Source organism: Heptranchias perlo, chromosome 42 (assembly GCF_035084215.1).
Source record: "Heptranchias perlo isolate sHepPer1 chromosome 42, sHepPer1.hap1, whole genome shotgun sequence".
Taxonomy (NCBI): domain Eukaryota; kingdom Metazoa; phylum Chordata; class Chondrichthyes; order Hexanchiformes; family Hexanchidae; genus Heptranchias; species Heptranchias perlo.
The window spans coordinates 9,361,181-9,382,003 of NC_090366.1; the positions used below are offsets into that span (position 1 = coordinate 9,361,181).

General features: G+C 48.5%; 1 protein-coding gene across 5 annotated transcripts in view; it reads right to left on the reverse strand.

Moving 5' to 3' along the window:
- lipeb (lipase, hormone-sensitive b) overlaps positions 1 to 20,823 on the reverse strand; it is a 146,969-nt gene that overhangs the window by 115,570 nt on the left and 10,576 nt on the right. For 3 of the 5 annotated variants that reach the window (XM_067975239.1, XM_067975235.1, XM_067975237.1), the window contains exon 2: positions 1,789 to 2,324. In XM_067975239.1, the coding sequence (XP_067831340.1) occupies positions 1,789 to 2,324 (536 nt within the window). Of the gene's footprint in view, positions 1 to 1,788; positions 2,325 to 8,128; positions 8,206 to 8,321; positions 8,466 to 20,823 lie in introns of those variants that run through there. The other 2 variants (XM_067975236.1, XM_067975238.1) reach the window with 2 other exon arrangements.

Consider the following 20,823-nt stretch of genomic DNA (forward strand, 5'->3'; position numbering starts at 1 on the left):
TGTGTGAAGTGTGACTCAATGAGAGCAGTGTGTGTGTGTGTTAAGTGTGACTCTATGAGGGCAGTGTGTGTGTGTGAAGTGTGACTCTGTGAGAGCAGTGTGTGTGTGTGTGAAGTGTGACTCTATGAGGGCAGTGTGTGTGTGTGAAGTGTGACTCTATGAGAGCAGTGTGTGTGTGTGAAGTGTGACTCTATGAGGGCAGTGTGTGTGTGTGTGAAGTGTGACTCTATGAGGGCAGTGTGTGTGTGTGAAGTGTGACTCTAAGAGGGCAGTGTGTGTGTGTGTGAAGTGTGTCTCTCTGAGGGCAGTGTGTGTGTGTGTGTGTGTGTGTGAAGTGTGACTCTATGAGAGCAGTGTGTGTGTGAAGTGTGACTCTATGAGAGCAGTGTGTGTGTCTGAAGTGTGTCTCTCTGAGGGCAGTGTGTGTGTGTGAAGTGTGACTCTATGAGAGCAGTGTGTGTGTGTGAAGTGTGACTCTATGAGAGCAGTGTGTGTGTGTGAAGTGTGACTCTATGAGAGCAGTGTGTCCATGTGCGTTTGTGTGTGTGCGTTTGTGTGTATGTGTGTACTTCTGTGGACAGGATCAGTCATCCCCTCTACAATCAAATCGCCTGCTCAGGCTCACTGTCTGGCCTCTCAATGAAGAATGGCTCCATCTTTCTCAGCCCGGGGCAGAGGGGAGAGGAAAAAACTGAAGAAGTGAAGAAAGACACAAATCAGGAGCTGCGGCCTCATAGTCAGTCAGTTCATGACAACACGCGATATACGCTGTGCACAAACTCTCAGCTCTTAAGCCCCCTTGTGTTCTTTAATCCTTTAATATGGTTCTGTGCTCTCACAGTGTGACCAGGGAGGCTCCTCTCTTTCTTCTGTCCCGTGACAGTAAGAGCACAGAGTTAACCAGGGAACACACTGAACAACAGAGAGTTTGGTTATCGAACTGCCCCATACTTGTGGATGAGCTCGCGAGGAGCACAGCTAACTGGGGGCGGGAAGGGGAGAGATATAGTAATAGGGAGAGGTGTCGGGCTCCGGAGGAGGTTACAGAGATAGGGAGGGGTGTAGGGCTCCGGAGGAGGTTACAGAGATAGGGAGGGGTGTAGGGCTCCGGAGGAGGTTACAGAGATAGGGAGGGGTGTAGGGCTCCGGAGGAGGTTACAGAGATAGGGAGGGGTGTAGGGCTGGAGGAGGTTCCAGAGATAGGGAGGGGTGTAGGGCTCCGGAGGGGGTTACAGAGATGGGGAGGGGTGTGGGGCAGGAGGAGGTTACAGAGATAGGGAGGGGTGTAGGGCTCCGGAGGAGGTTACAGAGATAGGGAGGGGTGTAGGGCTCCGGAGGAGGTTACAGAGATAGGGAGGGGTGTAGGGCTCCGGAGGAGGTTACAGAGATAGGGAGGGGTGTAGGGCTGGAGGAGGTTCCAGAGATAGGGAGGGGTGTAGGGCTCCGGAGGGGGTTACAGAGATGGGGAGGGGTGTGGGGCAGGAGGAGGTTACAGAGATAGGGAGGGGTGTTGGGCTGGAGGAGGATACAGAGATAGGGAGGGGTGTGGGGCTGGAGGAGGTTACAGAGATAGGGAGGGGTGTAGGGCTGGGGGAGGTGACAGAGATAGGGAGGGGTGTAGGGCTGGAGGAGGTTACAGAGACAGGGAGGGGTGTGGGGCTGGAGGAGGTTACAGAGATAGGGAGGGGTGTGGGGCTGGGGGAGGTTTCAGCAATCTCGGAGGGGGCCAGGCCTCGGGGGGGCGGAGGGGGGGGGGGTGACTCGAAGACGCGGGAGAGACACACGGACCTGGAAGCCAAGGCAGCGCCCGTAGAAGCAGCCCTTGTGCATGGAGTTGGACTCGCGCAGGAAGTCCTCGGACAGGCCCTTCTCCTCACTGAAGAACAGGTCGCCGTGCTTGTTGGCGGTCAGCAGCTTCTGGGCAAAGTAGACCAGGGCGCGGAGCTGGCAGAGGGCCGTGCAGTAGGCCTCGATCTCCATGCAGTTGTGGTTGGTGCGGAAGAAGATGCTGCGGCGGTTGGCGGAGATGTAGCGGGCCTTGTGGATGATGTGGAGGATGCAGGCTCGCACCACCTTGATCAGGCTGCGGTAACCGTTGGCCGGCGTGCGCTCGTCGAAGTCGAAGATGGGGAAGATCTCGGTGAAGCCGTGCACCACCGACTGCAGCCCCCGCCCGTGGCCCTGGATCTGGGCGAAGGCGCTGACGAAACGCCGCCCCGTCTCCGACGGGTTCTGCTGGAAGAAGCGGATGTTGTCCTCGGTGACGGAGTGGAGGAGGAGGAACATGGTCCGCACGTCCATGGCCGGAGGGGACAGGGCGGAGGCTGGAGAGAGAAAGGAAAGGCAGGCGTTTTATAACCGAGCCGTCCCGCGGAGCCCCACCCTCCAATCCCCAGGGTACTTGTATATTAACCTGCCCCGGCTAGCGAGAGGAGTGCGGATCGTGTAGCTGTCGGGGGGCAGTTCCTTTTGATAGTGGACCCCCCCCCCAGCCCCCAGAATTGGCTCATCGTATCAGTTCCTTTCCGTTCTGTCGCTGCACCTCCCAGACCTCCACTGTAGGAGCACAGGAACAGGAGGAGGCCATTCAGCCCCTCGGGCCTGTTACATAGGAACAGGAGGAGGCCATTCAGCCCCTCGAGCCTGTTACATAGGAACAGGAGGAGGCCATTCAGCCCCTCGAGCCTGTTACATAGGAACAGGAGGAGGCCATTCAGCCCCTCGAGCTTGTTACACAGGAACAGGAGGAGGCCATTCAGCCCCTCGAGCCTGTTACACAGGAACAGGAGGAGGCCATTCAGCCCCTCGAGCTTGTTACACAGGAACAGGAGGAGGCCATTCAGCCCCTTGAGCCTGTTACACAGGAACAGGAGGAGGCCATTCAGCCCCTTGAGCTTGTTACAAAGGAATAGGAGGAGACCATTCAGCCCCTCGAGCCTGTTTCGCCATTTAATCAGATCATCGGATGATCTGTACCTTCGCCCTATCTTCCCTCCTTGGTTCCATATCTCCTTGCCCAACAAAAATCTATCAATCTCAGTTTTGAAAGCTTCAAGTGACCTGGTCTCAACAGCATTTTGGGAGAGAAAGTTCCAGATTTAGGACAAGGGCAGCAGGCACATGGGAACACCACCACCTGCACGTTCCCCTCCAAGTCACACACCACCTTGACTTGGAAATATATCGGCCGTTCCTTCATCGTCGCTGAGTCAAAATCCAGGGACCCCCTTCCTAACAGCACTGTGGGAGAACCTTCACCACACGGACTGCAGCGGTTCAAGAAGGCGGCTCACCACCACCTTCTCAAGGGGCAATCAGGGATGGGCAATAAATGCCGGCCTTGCCAGCGACGCCCACATCCCCAGAATGAATGAAAAATAATGGGGGAAGCAGAAGAGATGAAGTCAGCTGAAGGATGGAGGCAAAGCGGATGGATGGGCCTAATGGTCTTTTCATGTTTTGTATCCAGAACCAGACTGGGCCCTTCCCTCGACATCATTACCAGAACCAGACTGGGCCCCTCCCCCGACATCATTACCAGAACCAGACTGGGCCCCTCCCCCGACATCATTACCAGAACCAGACTGGGCCCCTCCCCCGACATCATTACCAGAACCAGACTGGGCCCCTCCCCCGACATCATTACCTGAACCAGACTGGGCCCCTCCCCCGACATCATTACCAGAACCAGACTGGGCCCCTCCCCCGACATCATTACCTGAACCAGACTGGGCCCCTCCCCCGACATCATTACCTGAACCAGACTGGGCCCCTCCCCCGACATCATTACCTGAACCAGATTGGGCCCCACTCCAGGCATCATTACCTGAACCAGATTGGGCCCCACCCCAGGCATCATTACCTGAACTAAACTGGGCCACAGTATTAAAGAATAAAGCCAACGGAGATCATTAATTGATCCAAACTGGCCCAGGGTTTTGTTTTTTTTTGGGCACCGCACCTCAGGAATCATGTGCTGGCCTCGGAGCGGGTACAGCACAGATTCAACAGCAATACACAGACACAGAAGTAAGGTGTCTGCCGTGGCTCAGTGGGCAGCACTCTCACCTCTGAATCAGAACGTTGTGGGTTTGAGTCCCACTTCAGTGACTCGAACCCATAATCCAGGCTGTAACTCCCAGTGGAAGTACCGAGGGAGTGCTGCACTGTCGGAGGTGCCGTCTTTCGGATGTAGACGTTAAACCGAGGCCCCGTCTGCCCTCACAGGTGGAGGTAAAAGATCCCACAGTCACTATTTGAAGAAGAGCAGGGGGCGTTCGCCCTGATGTCCTGGGGCCAATGTTTATCCCTCAACCAGCATCAATAAAAAACAGACGACCTGGTCATTATCACGTCGCTGTTTGTGGGATCTTGCTGTGCGCAAATTGGCTGACGCATTTCCTACATTACAAACAGTGACCACACTTCAAAAAGTTCCTCATTGGCTGTGAAGCCCTTTTTTGATGTCCTGATGTAGTGAAAGATGCAAGTTTTTTTTTACTAAAATGCACAGTAATATAAACTCGACGAGCATGTCCTTAGCTAATCCTAGCTGGATGCAGGTTAATAGAAGGCTTGGCTCCCGGTCCAGCAATGCCTCGATTATAAAATTCTCATCCTTTGTTTTCAAATCCCCTCCATGGTCTCGACCCCCTTCCTATCTCTGTAACCTCCTCCAGCCCGACAACCCTCCGAGATCTCTGCGCTCCTCCAATTCTGGCCTCTGGCACCCGATTTTAATCGCTCCACCATTGGCGGCCGTGCCTTCAGCTGCCTGGGCCCTAAGCTCTGGAATTCCCTCCCTAAACCTCTCCGCCTCTCTCTCTCCTCCTTTAAGACCCTCCTTAAAAGCTACCTCTTTGACCAAGCTTTTGGTCACCTGTCCAAATATCTCCTTATGTGGCTCGGTGTCAAATTTTGTTTGATAATTGCTCCTGTGGTACCTTTCACTACGTTAAAGGCGCTATATAAATGCAAATTGTTGTATCAACCGTGGTGAAGCCTGCCAGCTGATGCATCAAAAGCCTGATGTTACCGGGTTCTGTAAATTCGGTGGTGCTGGCATGACCCTCAGTGTCCACTGTTGTTTATGTGGACACAGAGGGTACAGACCCAGCAACTCACTGATATCGGGCACTTAATGGCTCGCAAGGGTCACATTCGCCAGTTGCGGAGAAGGAAAACTGCTGCCCTTAACCGGTCTGGCCTGTATCTGATTCCAGTCCCACAGCTGGGTGACTCTTAACTTCCCTCTAAAGTGGCCGAGCAAGCCACACAGCTGTATCAAATCACCATGCAGCTGTTCAAACAGAAAGCCCACCGCCATCTTTACAGGGCATCTGGGACTGGACTATAAATGCCGGCCTTGCCAGTGACGCCCACATCCCGAAAGAAAGAGAATGTGAAAGAAAGAGGAGAAAGGAGTGGAAGAAATAAGAGAGAAAAGAGAGTGGGAGAGAAAATAGAGCAAAGTGAGAGAGAGGGAAAGAAGAGTGAAAAGAGAGAGAGAGGGAGTGAGAAAAGAGAGAGGGAGTGAGAAAAGAGAGAGGGAGCGAGAAAAGAGAGAGGGAGCGAGAAAAGAGAGAGGGAGCGAGAAAAGAGAGAGGGAGCGAGAAAAGAGAGAGGGAGCGAGAAAAGAGAGAGGGAGTGAGAAAAGAGAGGGAGTGAGAAAAGAGAGGGAGTGAGAAAAGGAGAATGGGAAAGAGAGGAAGAGAAAAAGATAGGAAAGAGAGCAAGAGTGTAAAAGCAAAAGAATGCGATAGAAAAACGAGAGACAAGAGACACACACACACAGAATGAAGTAGTCAGGGAAGTGTGCGAGAGGAGAAGAGACTGAATTCCAGTTGTCCGTTCCCCACAGTCCTTGCGACAGAGCCCGGCTGACAGCTTCACACACCTTTATGTGTTTGGCGGTAGTCAAACCCTCAGCTACACAGCCTGTGACACACAATGTCACACCCAGGGCTTGTCCAATATTGTCGCGACACTACAGACTTCCTACAAAAACTCAGTACCCACGGACCAGTTGAACCAGGAACACTTCTCACCACGATGGACGTCTCGGCACTATACACCAGTATCCCCCACGATGACGGCATCGCTGCGACAGCATCAATACTCAACACCAACAACAGCCAATCTCCGGAAGCCATCCTACAACTCATCCGCTTCATCCTGGATCACAATGTCTTCACCTTCGATAACCAGTTCTTTACCCAAACACACGGAACAGCCATGGGGACCAAATTCGCACCCCAATACGCCAACATTTTCATGCACAAGTTCGAGCAGGACTTCTTCACTGCACAAGACCTCCAACCAACACTATACACCAGATACATCGACGACATTTTCTTTCTATGGACCCACGGCAAGGAATCACTAAAGAGACTACACGATAACATCAACAAGTTCCATCCCACCATCAAGCTCACCATGGACTACTCCTCAGAATCAGTTTCTTTCTTGGACACACGAATCTCCATCAAAGACGGGCACCTCAGCACCTCACTCTACCGCAAGCCCACGGACAACCTCACGATGCTCCACTTTTCCAGCTTCCACCCTAACCACGTCAAAGAGGCCATCCCCTATGGACAGGACCTGCGAATACACAGGGTCTGCTCAGACGAGGAGGAACGCGATGGACACCTACAGACGCTGAAAGACGCCCTAGTAAGAACGGGATATGACGCTCGACTCATCGATCGACAGTTCCGACGGGCCACAACAAAAAATCGCATAGACCTCCTCAGGAGACTAACACGGGACGCAACCAACAGAGTACCCTTTGTCGTCCAGTACTTCCCCGGAGCGGAGAAACTACGCCATGTTCTCCGCAGCCTTCAACATGTCATCAATGAGGACAAACACCTCGCTATGGCCATCCCCACACCTCCACTACTCGCCTTTAAACAGCCACCCAACCTCAAACAGACCATCGTTCGCAGCAAATTACCTAGCTTTCAAGAGAACAGCGTCCACGACACCACACAACCCTGCCACGGTAACCTCTGCAAGACATGCCAGATCATCGACACAGATACCACCATCACACGAGAGGACACCACCCACCAGGTGCATGGTTCATACTCCTGTGACTCGGCCAACGTTGTCTACCTCATACGTTGCAGGAAAGGATGCCCCAGAGCATGGTACATTGGCGAGACCATGCAGATGCTGCGACAACGGATGAACGGACACCGCGCAACAATCGCCAAACAGGAGGGTTCCCTCCTAGTCGGGGAACACTTCAGCAGTCATGGACATTCATCCACCGACCTTCGGGTAAGCGTACTCCAAGGCGGCCTTCGAGACACACGACAACGCAAAATCGTCGAGCAGAAATTGATAGCCAAGTTCCGCACCCATGAGGACGGCCTCAACCGGGATCTTGGGTTCATGTCACGCTACACGTTACCCCACCAGCGAACAAATGTTATCTGTTTTTAATATAATGGGTCATTTGCTGGCTTTCTCTGCCTTCCGGATGTTTCTGCCTCTCTCTGTTTTTTTTCCTGTTTGTTTTTTTGTTGAATGTGTATTCGGGGGTTCTGCAGGTGACACCTCTCTGTCTGAACACGGTGATTGCCTTGGCAACGGGCAGTTGCAGGGGCATTCTGTAAACACCATGTATTGTTCTATATGTATAAATGCGTAGGCTTCGAGGAGCTCCTGAACATTTACCTGAGGAAGGAGGAAGTCTCCGAAAGCTTGTGAATTTAAAATAAAATTGCTGGACTATAACTTGGTGTTGTAAAATTGTTTACAATTGTCCAATATTGGCAGTGCTGGGTCACTCAGGACCAGTTTCTGGGATATCGCAGACACCGATCCATTCTCAATGCATAGAAATTCTGCAGTTTGCTTAATAGAGAATGATTCGATTAATGCAGCAATTTATCAACAGCACCGTGACCCATTACTACTGGGGGTCTTTACCCGCTCCCTCCCAATGCCTGCAAGATGCTTTTTCCGTTAACAACAATGCACAGCGTTACTGTAACAACTGGCCAACAGGAACCTGTGCTCGCTGACCTACAATGGCTCCCGGTCCGGCAATGCCTCGATTTTAAAATTCTCATACTTGTCTTCAAATCACTCCATGGCCCTCGCCTCCCCTCCCTACCTCTGTAACCTCCAGTCCAACAACCCTCCGAGATCTCTGCGCTCCTCCAATTCTGGCCTCTTGCGCATCCCCGATTTTCTTCGCCCCACCATTGGCGGCCGTGCCTTCAGCTGCTTAGGCTCCAAGCTCTGGAATTCCCTCCCGAAACCTCTCCGCCTCTCTCTCCTCCTTTAAGACGCTCCTTAAAACCTACCTCTTTGACCAAGCTTTTGGCCAGCTGTCCTAATGTCTCCTTATGTGGCTCGGTGTCAGTTTTTGTCTGATTAACGCTCCTGTGAAGCGCCTCGGGACGTTCTACTACGTTAAAGGCGCGACATGAATGCAAGCTGTTGTTGTTGTGATCGGAAATTACAAACAGCAGCCTCAGGCTGACCAGCCTGACTGCCGATCCAGCACATTCCACATTCGGCTACACAACAGGTGTCTGAAATTCAAACACCAAAAGAACACAACTGCGACAGCACTGAACTGGCCTCTGGGGGAGGAACAGTTTCAATATGAGCTGCCAGATGTATTGTGGAAAAAAGGGCAGTAAAATGTACAACGTACTGGCGTGCTCCTGATCGTTGGCCACCTGGTGCAGGTTGGCCGGGGGTGGGGTGTGTGCGTGTGGAGGGCGGGCAATTCGGAGGACCACCTCGTGGGTGTGCTCCTGGGCCTGGCCAAGGTGGCAATCCACAGGTCCAGGTTGGACGAGGGCTGCCTGCCCTTCTCTTCCGCGATCTTATCTGCGCCAGGGTGGCCCTGGAGAAGGAACACGCGGTGTCCGCCAGTACGCTTGAGGCCTTCCGCCACCGGTGGCCACCGCAGGGATCGGAGGGCATAGTGGACGTCGATAAAAATATTCTTTAATTTTATCACTTTCATTTGTTTTATGGTTTACTTCTTTATTAGCTGTGCCCCTCTAAAAAGGGGCACTTTTGTTTGTTTTTTGTTTGATGACACTGGGGCTACCCAATGTACACAGGAAAGAGTATTACCCAATGTACACAGGAAAGAGTATTACCCAATGTACACAGGAAAGAGTATTACCCAATGTACACAGGAAAGAGTATTACCCAATGTACACAGGAAAGAGTATTACCCAATGTACACACGAAAGAGTATTACCCAATGTACACAGGAGAGAGTATTACCCAATGTACACAGGAGAGATTATTACCCAATGTACACAGGAAAGAGTATTACCCAATGTACACAGGAAAGAGTATTACCCAATGTACACAGGAGAGAGTATTACCCAATGTACACAGGAGAGAGTATTACCCAATGTACACAGGAGAGAGTATTACCCAATGTACACACGAAAGAGTATTACCCAATGTACACAGGAGAGAGTATTACCCAATGTACACAGGAAAGAGTATTACCCAATGTACACAGGAAAGAGTATTACCCAATGTACACACGAAAGAGTATTACCCAATGTACACACGAAAGAGTATTACCCAATGTACACAGGAAAGAGTATTACCCAATGTACACAGGAGAGAGTATTACCCAATGTACACAGGAAAGAGTATTACCCAATGTACACAGGAGAGAGTATTACCCAATGTACACAGGAAAGAGTATTACCCAATGTACACAGGAAAGAGTATTACCCAATGTACACAGGAAAGAGTATTACCCAATGTACACAGGAAAGAGTATTACCCAATGTACACAGGAAAGAGTATTACCCAATGTACACAGGAAAGAGTATTACCCAATGTACACAGGAAAGAGTATTACCCAATGTACACACGAAAGAGTATTACCCAATGTACACAGGAGAGAGTATTACCCAATGTACACAGGAGAGATTATTACCCAATGTACACAGGAAAGAGTATTACCCAATGTACACAGGAAAGAGTATTACCCAATGTAAACAGGAGAGAGTATTACCCAATGTACACAGGAGAGAGTATTACCCAATGTACACAGGAGAGAGTATTACCCAATGTACACAGGAGAGAGTATTACCCAATGTACACACGAAAGAGTATTACCCAATGTACACAGGAGAGAGTATTACCCAATGTACACAGGAAAGAGTATTACCCAATGTACACTGGAGAGAGTATTACCCAATGTACACAGGAAAGAGTATTACCCAATGTACACAGGAGAGAGTATTACCCAATGTACACTGGAGAGAGTATTACCCAATGTACACAGGAAAGAGTATTACCCAATGTACACAGGAAAGAGTATTACCCAATGTACACAGGAAAGAGTATTACCCAATGTACACAGGAGAGATTATTACCCAATGTACACAGGAAAGAGTATTACCCAATGTACACAGGAAAGAGTATTACCCAATGTACACAGGAAAGAGTATTACCCAATGTACACAGGAGAGAGTATTACCCAATGTACACAGGAAAGAATATTACCCAATGTACACAGGAAAGAGTATTACCCAATGTACACAGGAGAGAGTATTACCCAATGTACACAGGAAAGAGTATTACCCAATGTACACAGGAGAGAGTATTACCCAATGTACACAGGAGAGAGTATTACCCAATGTACACAGGAGAGAGTATTACCCAATGTACACAGGAGAGAGTATTACCCAATGTACACAGGAGAGAGTATTACCCAATGTACACTGGAGAGAGTATTACCCAATGTACACAGGAAAGAGTATTACCCAATGTACACAGGAAAGAGTATTACCCAATGTACACAGGAGAGAGTATTACCCAATGTACACAGGAAAGAGTATTACCCAATGTACACAGGAGAGAGTATTACCCAATGTACACACGAAAGAGTATTACCCAATGTACACAGGAGAGAGTATTACCCAATGTACACAGGAAAGAGTATTACCCAATGTACACTGGAGAGAGTATTACCCAATGTACACAGGAAAGAGTATTACCCAATGTACACAGGAGAGAGTATTACCCAATGTACACTGGAGAGAGTATTACCCAATGTACACAGGAAAGAGTATTACCCAATGTACACAGGAAAGAGTATTACCCAATGTACACAGGAAAGAGTATTACCCAATGTACACAGGAGAGATTATTACCCAATGTACACAGGAAAGAGTATTACCCAATGTACACAGGAAAGAGTATTACCCAATGTACACAGGAAAGAGTATTACCCAATGTACACAGGAGAGAGTATTACCCAATGTACACAGGAAAGAATATTACCCAATGTACACAGGAAAGAGTATTACCCAATGTACACAGGAAAGAGTATTACCCAATGTACACAGGAGAGAGTATTACCCAATGTACACAGGAGAGAGTATTACCCAATGTACACAGGAAAGAGTATTACCCAATGTACACAGGAGAGAGTATTACCCAATGTACACAGGAGAGAGTATTACCCAATGTACACAGGAAAGAGTATTACCCAATGTACACAGGAGAGAGTATTACCCAATGTACACAGGAGAGAGTATTACCCAATGTACACAGGAGAGAGTATTACCCAATGTACACAGGAAAGAGTATTACCCAATGTACACTGGAGAGAGTATTACCCAATGTACACAGGAAAGAGTATTACCCAATGTACACTGGAGAGAGTATTACCCAATGTACACAGGAAAGAGTATTACCCAATGTACACAGGAAAGAGTATTACCCAATGTACACAGGAAAGAGTATTACCCAATGTACACAGGAGAGATTATTACCCAATGTACACAGGAAAGAGTATTACCCAATGTACACAGGAAAGAGTATTACCCAATGTACACAGGAAAGAGTATTACCCAATGTACACAGGAAAGAGTATTACCCAATGTACACAGGAGAGAGTATTACCCAATGTACACAGGAGAGAGTATTACCCAATGTACACAGGAGAGAGTATTACCCAATGTACACAGGAAAGAGTATTACCCAATGTACACAGGAGAGAGTATTACCCAATGTACACAGGAGAGAGTATTACCCAATGTACACAGGAGAGAGTATTACCCAATGTACACAGGAAAGAGTATTACCCAATGTACATTGGAGAGAATATTACCTAATGTACACCGGAGAGAGTATTACCTAATGTACACCGGAGAGAGTATTACCTAATGTACACCGGAGAGAGTATTACCTAATGTACACTGGGGAGAGTATTACCTAATGTACACTGGAGAGAGTATTACCTAATGTACACTGGAGAGAGTATTACCTAATGTACACTGGGGAGAGTATTACCTAATGTACACTGGAGAGAGTATTACCTCATGTACACTGGAGAGAGTATTACCTAATGTACACAGGAAAGACTATTACCCATTTGAAACTGGAGAGAGTATTACCTAATGTACACCGGAGAGAGTATTACCTAATGTACAGTGGAGAGAGTATTACCTAATGTACACTGGGGAGAGTATTACCTAATGTACACTGGAGAGAGTATTACCTAATGTATACTGAAGAGAGTATTACCTAATGTACACTGGAGAGAATATTAACTAATGTACACTGGAGAGAATATTACCTAATGTACACTGGGGAGAGTGTTACCTAATGTACACTGGGGAGAGTGTTACCTAATGTACACTGGGGAGAGTATTACCTAATGTACACTGGGGAGAGTATTACCTAATGTACATTGGAGAGAGTGTTACCTAATGTACATTGGAGAGAGTATTACCTAATGTACACTGGGGAGAGTATTACCTAATGTACACTGGAGAGAGTATTACCTAATGTACACTGGGGAGAGTATTACCTAATGTACATTGGAGAGAGTATTACCTAATGTACATTGGAGAGAGTATTACCTAATGTACACTAGGGAGAGTATTACCTAATGTACACTGGGGAGAGTATTACCTAATGTACACTGGAGATAGTATTACCTAATGTACACAGGAAAGGATATTACCTAATGTACACTGGGGAGAGACCATTACCTAATGTTGACCGGAGAGAGTATTACCTAATGTACACAGGAAAGACTATTACCCATTTTAAACTGGAGAGAGTATTACCTAATGTACATTGGAGAGAGTATTACCTAATGTACACCAGAGAGAGTATTACCTAATGTACACTGGAGAGAGTATTACCTAATGTACATTGGAGAGAGTATTACCTAATGTACACTGGAGAGAGTATTACCTATTGTACACTGGAGAGAGTATTACCTAATGTACACTGGGGAGAGTATTACCTAATGTACACTGGAGAGAGTATTACCTAATGTACACTGGAGAGAGTATTACCTAATGTACACTGGAGAGAATATTAACTAATGTACACTGGGGAGAATATTACCTAATGTACACTGGGGAGAGTATTACCCAATGTACACAGGAAAGACTATTACCCATTTTAAACTGGAGAGAGTATTACCTAATGTACACTGGAGAGAGTATTACCTAATGTATACTGAAGAGAGTATTACCTAATGTACACTGGAGATAGTATTACCTAATGTACACAGGAAAGGATATTACCTAATGTACACTGGGGAGAGTATTACCTAATGTACACTAGAGAGAGTAATACCTAATGTACACTGGAGAGAGTATTACCTAATGTACATTGGAGAGAGTATTACCTAATGTACACTGGAGAGAGTATTACCTAATGTACACTGGAGAGAGTATTACCTAATGTACACTGGAGAGAGTATTACCTAATGTACACTGGAGAGAGTATTACCTAATGTACACTGGAGAGAGTATTACCTAATGTACACAGGAGAGAGAGCATTACCTAATGTACACTGGAGAGAGTATTACCTAATGTACACTGGAGAGAGTATTACCTAATCTACACTGGAGAGAGTATTACCTAATGTACACTGGAGAGAGTATTACCTAATGTACACTGGAGAGAGTATTACCTAATGTACACAGGAGAGAGTATTACCTAATGTACACAGGAGAGAGTATTACCTAATGTACACAGGAGAGAGAGCATTACCTAATGTACACTGGAGAGAGTATTACCTAATGTACACTGGAGAGAGTATTACCTAATGTACACTGGAGAGAGACCATTACCTGATGTACACAGGAGAGACAGCATTACCTAATGTACACAGGAGAGCATTATCTAATATACATAGGAGAGAGCATCACCTAATGTACACAGGTGAGCATTACATAATGTATGCAAGAGAGAGAGCATTATCCAATGTAAACAAGAGAGAGAGCATTACCTAATATACAGAGGAGAGAGGGCATTACCTAATGTACACAGGAGAGAGCATTACCTAATGTACATAGGAGAAAGTATTACCTTATGGATACAGGAGAGAGCATTACCTAATATACAGAGGAGAGAGGGCATTACCTAATGTACACAGGAGAGAGTATTACCTTATGGACACAGGAGCGAGAGCATTACCTAATATACAGAGGAGAGAGGGCATTACCTAATGTACACAGGAAAGAGCATTAATGTCATTAAGTCCTAACCCCCTGCAAGCCCTTCTTGCCTGCTGCAGAGCTGGGCACATTCTGGCTCCGTTCTTACGTTAACATGACAGTCTGTCCACCTCTTAAATGGATCCAGGTCTTTAATCTATCTTTTTAAAAATTTTGATACAGCTGCCTTATCGTCCCATGCGCTGTTTCAAATTCTGACACCATGGATTGTACAGCACAGAAACAGGCCATTCGGCCCAACTGGTCTATGCCGATGTTTTTGCTGCACACGCGCCTCCTCTCTCCCTATTTCATCTCACCCTATCACCATATCCTTCATTTCCTTTCTCCCTCATGTGTTTATCCAGCTTCCCCTTAAATGCATCTGTGTATTTCGCCCCAACTACTCCTTGTGGTAGCGAGTTCCACATTCTCACCACTCTCTGGGTAAAGAAGTTTCTCCTGAATTCTCGATTGGATTTATTAGAGACTATCTCATATTAATGGCCCCAAGTTCTGGTCTTTCCTACACGTGGAAAATTGCCCAGGTATGTCCTGTCCACAAAAAGCAGGACAAATCCAATCTGACCAATTACCGCCCCATCAGTCTACTCTCAATCATCAGCAAAGTGATGGAAGGTGTCGTCGACAGTGCTATCAAGCGGCACTTACTCACCAAAAACCTGCTCACCGATGCTCAGTTTGGGTTCCGCCAGGACCACTCGGCTCCAGACCTCATTACAGCCTTGGTCCAAACATGGACAAAAGAACTGAATTTCAGAGGTGAGGTGAGAGTGACTGCCCTTGACATCAAGGCAGCATTTGACCGAGTGTGGCACCAAGGAGCCCTAGTAAAATTGAAGTCAATGGGAATCAGGGGAAAACTCTCCAGTGGCTGGAGTCATACCTAGCACAAAGGAAGATGGTAGTGGTTGTTGGAGGCCAATCATCTCAGCCCCAGGGCATTGCTGCAGGAGTTCCTCAGGGCAGTGTCCTAGGCCCAACCATCTTCAGCTGCTTCATCAATGACCTTCCCTCCATCATAAGGTCAGAAATGGGGATGTTCGCTGATGACTGCACAGTGTTCAGTTCCATTCGCAACCCCTCAAATAATGAAGCAGTCCGAGCCCGCATGCAGCAAGACCTGGACAACATCCAGGCTTGGGCTGATAAGTGGCAGGTAACATTCGCGCCAGACAAGTGCCAGGCAATGACCATCTCCAACAAGAGAGAGTCTAACCATCTCCCTTTGACATTCAACGGCATTACCATCGCCGAATCCCCCACCATCAACATCCTGGGGGTCACCATTGACCAGAAACTTAACTGGACCAGCCATATAAATACTGTGGCTACAAGAGCAGGTCAGAGGCTGGGGATTCTGCGGCGAGTGACTCACCTCCTGACTCCTCAAAGCCTTTCCACCATCTACAAGGCACAAGTCAGGAGTGTGATGGAATACTGTCCACTTGCCTGGATGAGTGCAGCTCCAACATTCAAGAAGCTCAACGCCATCCAGGACAAAGCAGCTTGCTTGATTGGCACCCCATCCACCACCCTAAACATTCACTCCCTTCACCACCGGCGCACAGTGGCTGCTGTGTGTACCATCCACAGGATGCACTGCAGCAACTCACCAAGGCTTCTTCGACAGCACCTCCCAAGCCCACAACCTCTACCACCTAGAAGGACAAGAGCAGCAGGTACATGGGAATAACACCACCTGCACGTTCCCCTCCAAGTCACACACCATCCCGACTTGGAAATATATTGCCGTTCCTTCATCGTCGCTAGGTCAAAATCCTGGAACTCCCTTCCTAACAGCGCTGTGGGAGAACCTTCACCACACGGACTGCAGCGGTTCAACAAGGCGGCTCACCACCACCTTCTCAAGGGCAATTAGGAATGGGCAATAAATGCCGGCCTCGCCAGCAACGCCCACATCCCAAGAACGAATAAAAAAAATCTCCTCTACATCTACCCTATCAACCCCTTCATAATCTTGAAAGACCTCAATGAGATCTCCCCTCAGTCTTCTCTTTTCTGGAGAAAAGAGCCCCAGCCTGTTCAATCTTTCCTGATAGGTATAACCTCTCAGTTCTGGTATCAGCCTTGTAAATTTTTTTTTGTCACCTTCTCCAATGCCTCAATATCCTTTTTTATAATACGGAGACCAGAACTGTTCATGGTACTCCAAGTGTGGTCTAAACCAAGGTTCTATACAAGTTTAACATAACTTCTCTGCTTTTCAATTCTATCCCTCTAGAAATGAACCCCAGTGCACTGTATTCCCTTGAATATCAATTAAGGGGTGATCTAATCGAGGTGTTTAAGATGATTAAAGGATTTGATAGGGTAGATAGAGAGAAACTATTTCCTCTGGTGGGGAGAGTCCGGAACAAGGGGGCATAACCTTAAAATTAGAGCTAGGCCATTCAGGGGTGATGTCAGGAAGCACTTCTTCACACAAAGGGGAGTGGAAATCTGGAACTCTCTTCCCCCAAAAAGCTGTGGAGGCCGGGGGTCAATTGGAAATTTCAAAACTGAGATTGATCGATTTTTGTTGGGTGAGGGGATTAAGGGTTACGGAACCAAGGCGGGTAGATGGGAGTTAAGATCCAGAGCAGCAATGATCTAATTACATGGTAGGACAGGCTCGAGGGGCTGAATGGCCTCCTCCTGTTTCTATCTTTGTTTGTTGATTAATTATTCATTATACTGTAACTGAGGAGCCTGCAGCTTTACTATTTTTGAGCAGTGCATTGAGTAAAGTCACGCAACAAGGTTGTGGGTGAATGAACAAGTACATTTACGGGCATAGTGTTGATGAGGAATAGATAATTAGGAAACCTAGGAATAACTGAATCTACTGCATATTAAATGGTGTCTTCAGATACTAACTGGGTATGCCATGCTGTAAAGGATGGGCAGTGTGTGGGTTTTAAAGTTTTGAGCGCCTTTGGTAAATAATAACAACGAAAACAACAACTTGCATTTATATAGCGCCTTTAACGTAGAAAAAACATCCCAAGGCGCTTCACAGGAGCGGAAATCAGACAAACATTGACCCAAGCCACATAAGGCGATATTAGGGCAAGTTTCAAGGAGCGTCTTAAGGGCGGAGAGAGGGGTGGAGAGGCGGAGAGGTTTAGGGAGGGAATTCCAGAGCTTAGGGCCCAGGCAGCTGAAGGCACGACCGTCAATGGTGGAGCGATTAAAATCGGGGATGCGCAAGGGGCCAGAATTGGAGGAGCGCAGAGATCTCGGAGGGTTGTAGGGCTGGAGGAGGTTACAGAGATAGGGAGGGGGCGAGGCCATGGAGGGATTTGAAAACAAGGATGAGGATTTTGAAATCGAGGCGTTGCCAGCCAATGGACTATGGACCTCGGCAGAAAGATTACATCAGAGGAAGGAGAACAAAGAAAGGTACCCCCTGGCAATTCCGGGACTTGTGATTAATTCAAGGCCCTGATTCAGGTCCGTGGGACGGACTGAGGGGGTGAAACAGCTAAGGGAAAGCAACTTGACATCTGATGTCAGACTCCTCCCTCGGATTCCCTGCTTCTTTACAGCTCACGGGGCAGCAACTTCTGATAAAGTATCTCACGTGTTTGCCTGATTACACCTCTGCCAAGCAGCTTTGGACGTTTCTCCATGTTAAAGGTGCTGTATAAATGCAAGTTATGGTTTTCAATGGGAGTCACTGATCTGCGAACTAAGTGGTGTCATTTATTCGAGGAATGGTTACGATGGAAAGCTTATTTAAAAGGAGGCGTCTCTCCTTATCCCGGTACCTGATTTGTGGGACAGTAACATCTCTCCAGTTAGTGCAGGCAGTATCACTCTCTCACACACACACACACACACACACACACACACAGTAAGGAGGCAGCTGAAGGGGTCAGTCGCTGGGGTCCATTGTCCACAGACAGCGGGTGGAGACAGCACCCGAGGGTGCCACACAGGCCGCAAGGGTCCCAGGTTCCAGCCCCACTCTGAACTGGAAGCGTACAATTAGGACTGTGAGGCAGGGGGCCGGGAAATCAGCCCAGATTTCAGTTTCTGATCACTATCCCGTGCCCCCTGCTGGAAAGCATGGCTGTTCTGATTTAGGATTCAGCCACCGAGTGCAACAGAGTTAAGAGCAACCTGATCCATACCTCCGGGCCCAAAAAATCCAAATAGTAAAAGCGCCTGATGAGAAGGGACCAATATCAGTCAGGGGTTGAGAATAAGGTGACGGGGGAAGGGGGACTGAGAGAGATCAGGAGGTAGGGGACTGAGAGAGACTGGAGGGAGGGAGGGAGATTGAGGGGTGGGGGGAGGGAAGAGAGAGAGAGCGAGAGAGACAGGGAGAAGATAAGGGAACCAAGAGGCACAGAGGCGGGGGGAAGACTCTGAGAGATTGAGGGGAAAGGGGGACCACGAAAGATAGGGGAGATTGAGAGAGAGGGTCTGAGAGAGAGAGCCGTAGGGCTTCCAAATCACACACCATCCCGACTTGGACATATATTGGCCGTTCCTTCATCGTCGCTGGGTCAAAATCCCAGAACATTCATGCCAGGCAATGACCATCTCCAACAAGAGAGTCCAACCACCTCCCCTTGACATTCAACGGCATTACCATCACCGAATCCCCCACCATCAACATCCTGGGGGTCACCATTGACCAGAAACTTAACTGGACCAGCCATATAAATACTGTGGCTACAAGATCAGGTCAGAGGCTGGGTATTCTGCGGTGAGTGACTCACCTCCTGACTCCCCAAAGCCTTTCCACCATCTACAAGGTACAAGTTAGGAGTGTGATGGAATACTCTCCACTTGCCTGGATGAGTGCAGCTCCAACAACACTCAAGAAGCTCGACAGCAAAGGCTATGGGCCCTGACAACATCCCAGCTGTAGTGCTGAAGACTTGTGCTCCAGAACTAGCTGCGCCTCGAGCCAAGCTGTTCCAGTACAGCTACAACACTGGCATCCACCCGACAATGTGGAAAATTGCCCAGGTATGTCCTGTCCACAAAAAGCAGGACAAATCCAATCCGGCCAATTACCGCCCCATCAGTCTACTCTCAATCATCAGCAAAGTGATGGAAGGTGTCGTCGACAGTGCTATCAAGCGGCACTTACTCACCAATAACCTGCTCACCGATGCTCAGTTTGGGTTCCGCCAGGACCACTCGGCTCCAGACCTCATTACAGCCTTGGTCCAAACATGGACAAAAGAGCTGAATTCCAGAGGTGAGGTGAGAGTGACTGCCCTTGACATCAAGGCAGCATTTGACCGAGTGTGGCACCAAGGAGCCCTCGTAAAATTGAAGTCAATGGGAATCAGGGGGAAAACTCTCCAGTGGCTGGAGTCATACCTAGCACAAAGGAAGATGGTAGTGGTTGTTGGAGGCCAATCATCTCAGCCCCAGGGCATTGCTGCAGGAGTTCCTCAGGGCAGTGTCCTCGGCCCAACCATCTTCAGCTGCTTCATCAATGACCTTCCCTCCATCATAAGGTCAGAAATGGGGATGTTCGCTGATGACTGCACAGTGTTCAGTTCCATTCGCAACCCCTCAGATAATGAAGCAGTCCGAGCCTGCATGCAGCAAGACCTGGACAACATCCAGGCTTGGGCTGATAAGTGGCAAGTAACATTCGCGCCAGATAAGTGACAGGCAATGACCATCTCCAACAAGAGAGAGTCTAACCACCTCCCCTTGACATTCAACGGCATTACCATCACCGAATCCCCCACCATCAACATCCTGGGGGTCACCATTGACCAGAAACTTAACTGGACCAGCCATATAAATACTGTGGCTACGAGAGCAGGTCAGAGGCTGGGTATTCTGCGGCGAGTGACTCACCTCCTGACTCCCCAAAGCCTTTCCACCATCCACAAGACACAAGTCAGGAGTGTGATGGAATACTGTCCACTTGCCTGGATGAGTGCAGCTCCAACAACACTCAAGAAGCTCGACACCATCCAAGATAAAGCAGCCCGCTTGATTGGCACCCCATCCACCACCCTAAACATTCACTCCCTTCACCACCGGCGCACTGTGGCTGCAGTGTGCACCATCCACAGGATGCACTGCAGCAACTCGCCAAGGCTTCTTCGACAGCACCTCCCAAACTCGCGACCTCTACCACCCAGAAGGACAAGGGCAGCAGGCGCATGGGAACAACACCACCTGCACGTTCCCCTCCAAGTCAAACACCATCCTGACTTGGAAATATATCGCCGTTCCTTCATCGTCGCTGGGTCAAAATCCTGGAACTCCCTTCCTAACAGCACTGTGTGAGAACCTTCACCACACGGACTACAGCGGTTCAAGAAGGCGGCTCACCACCACC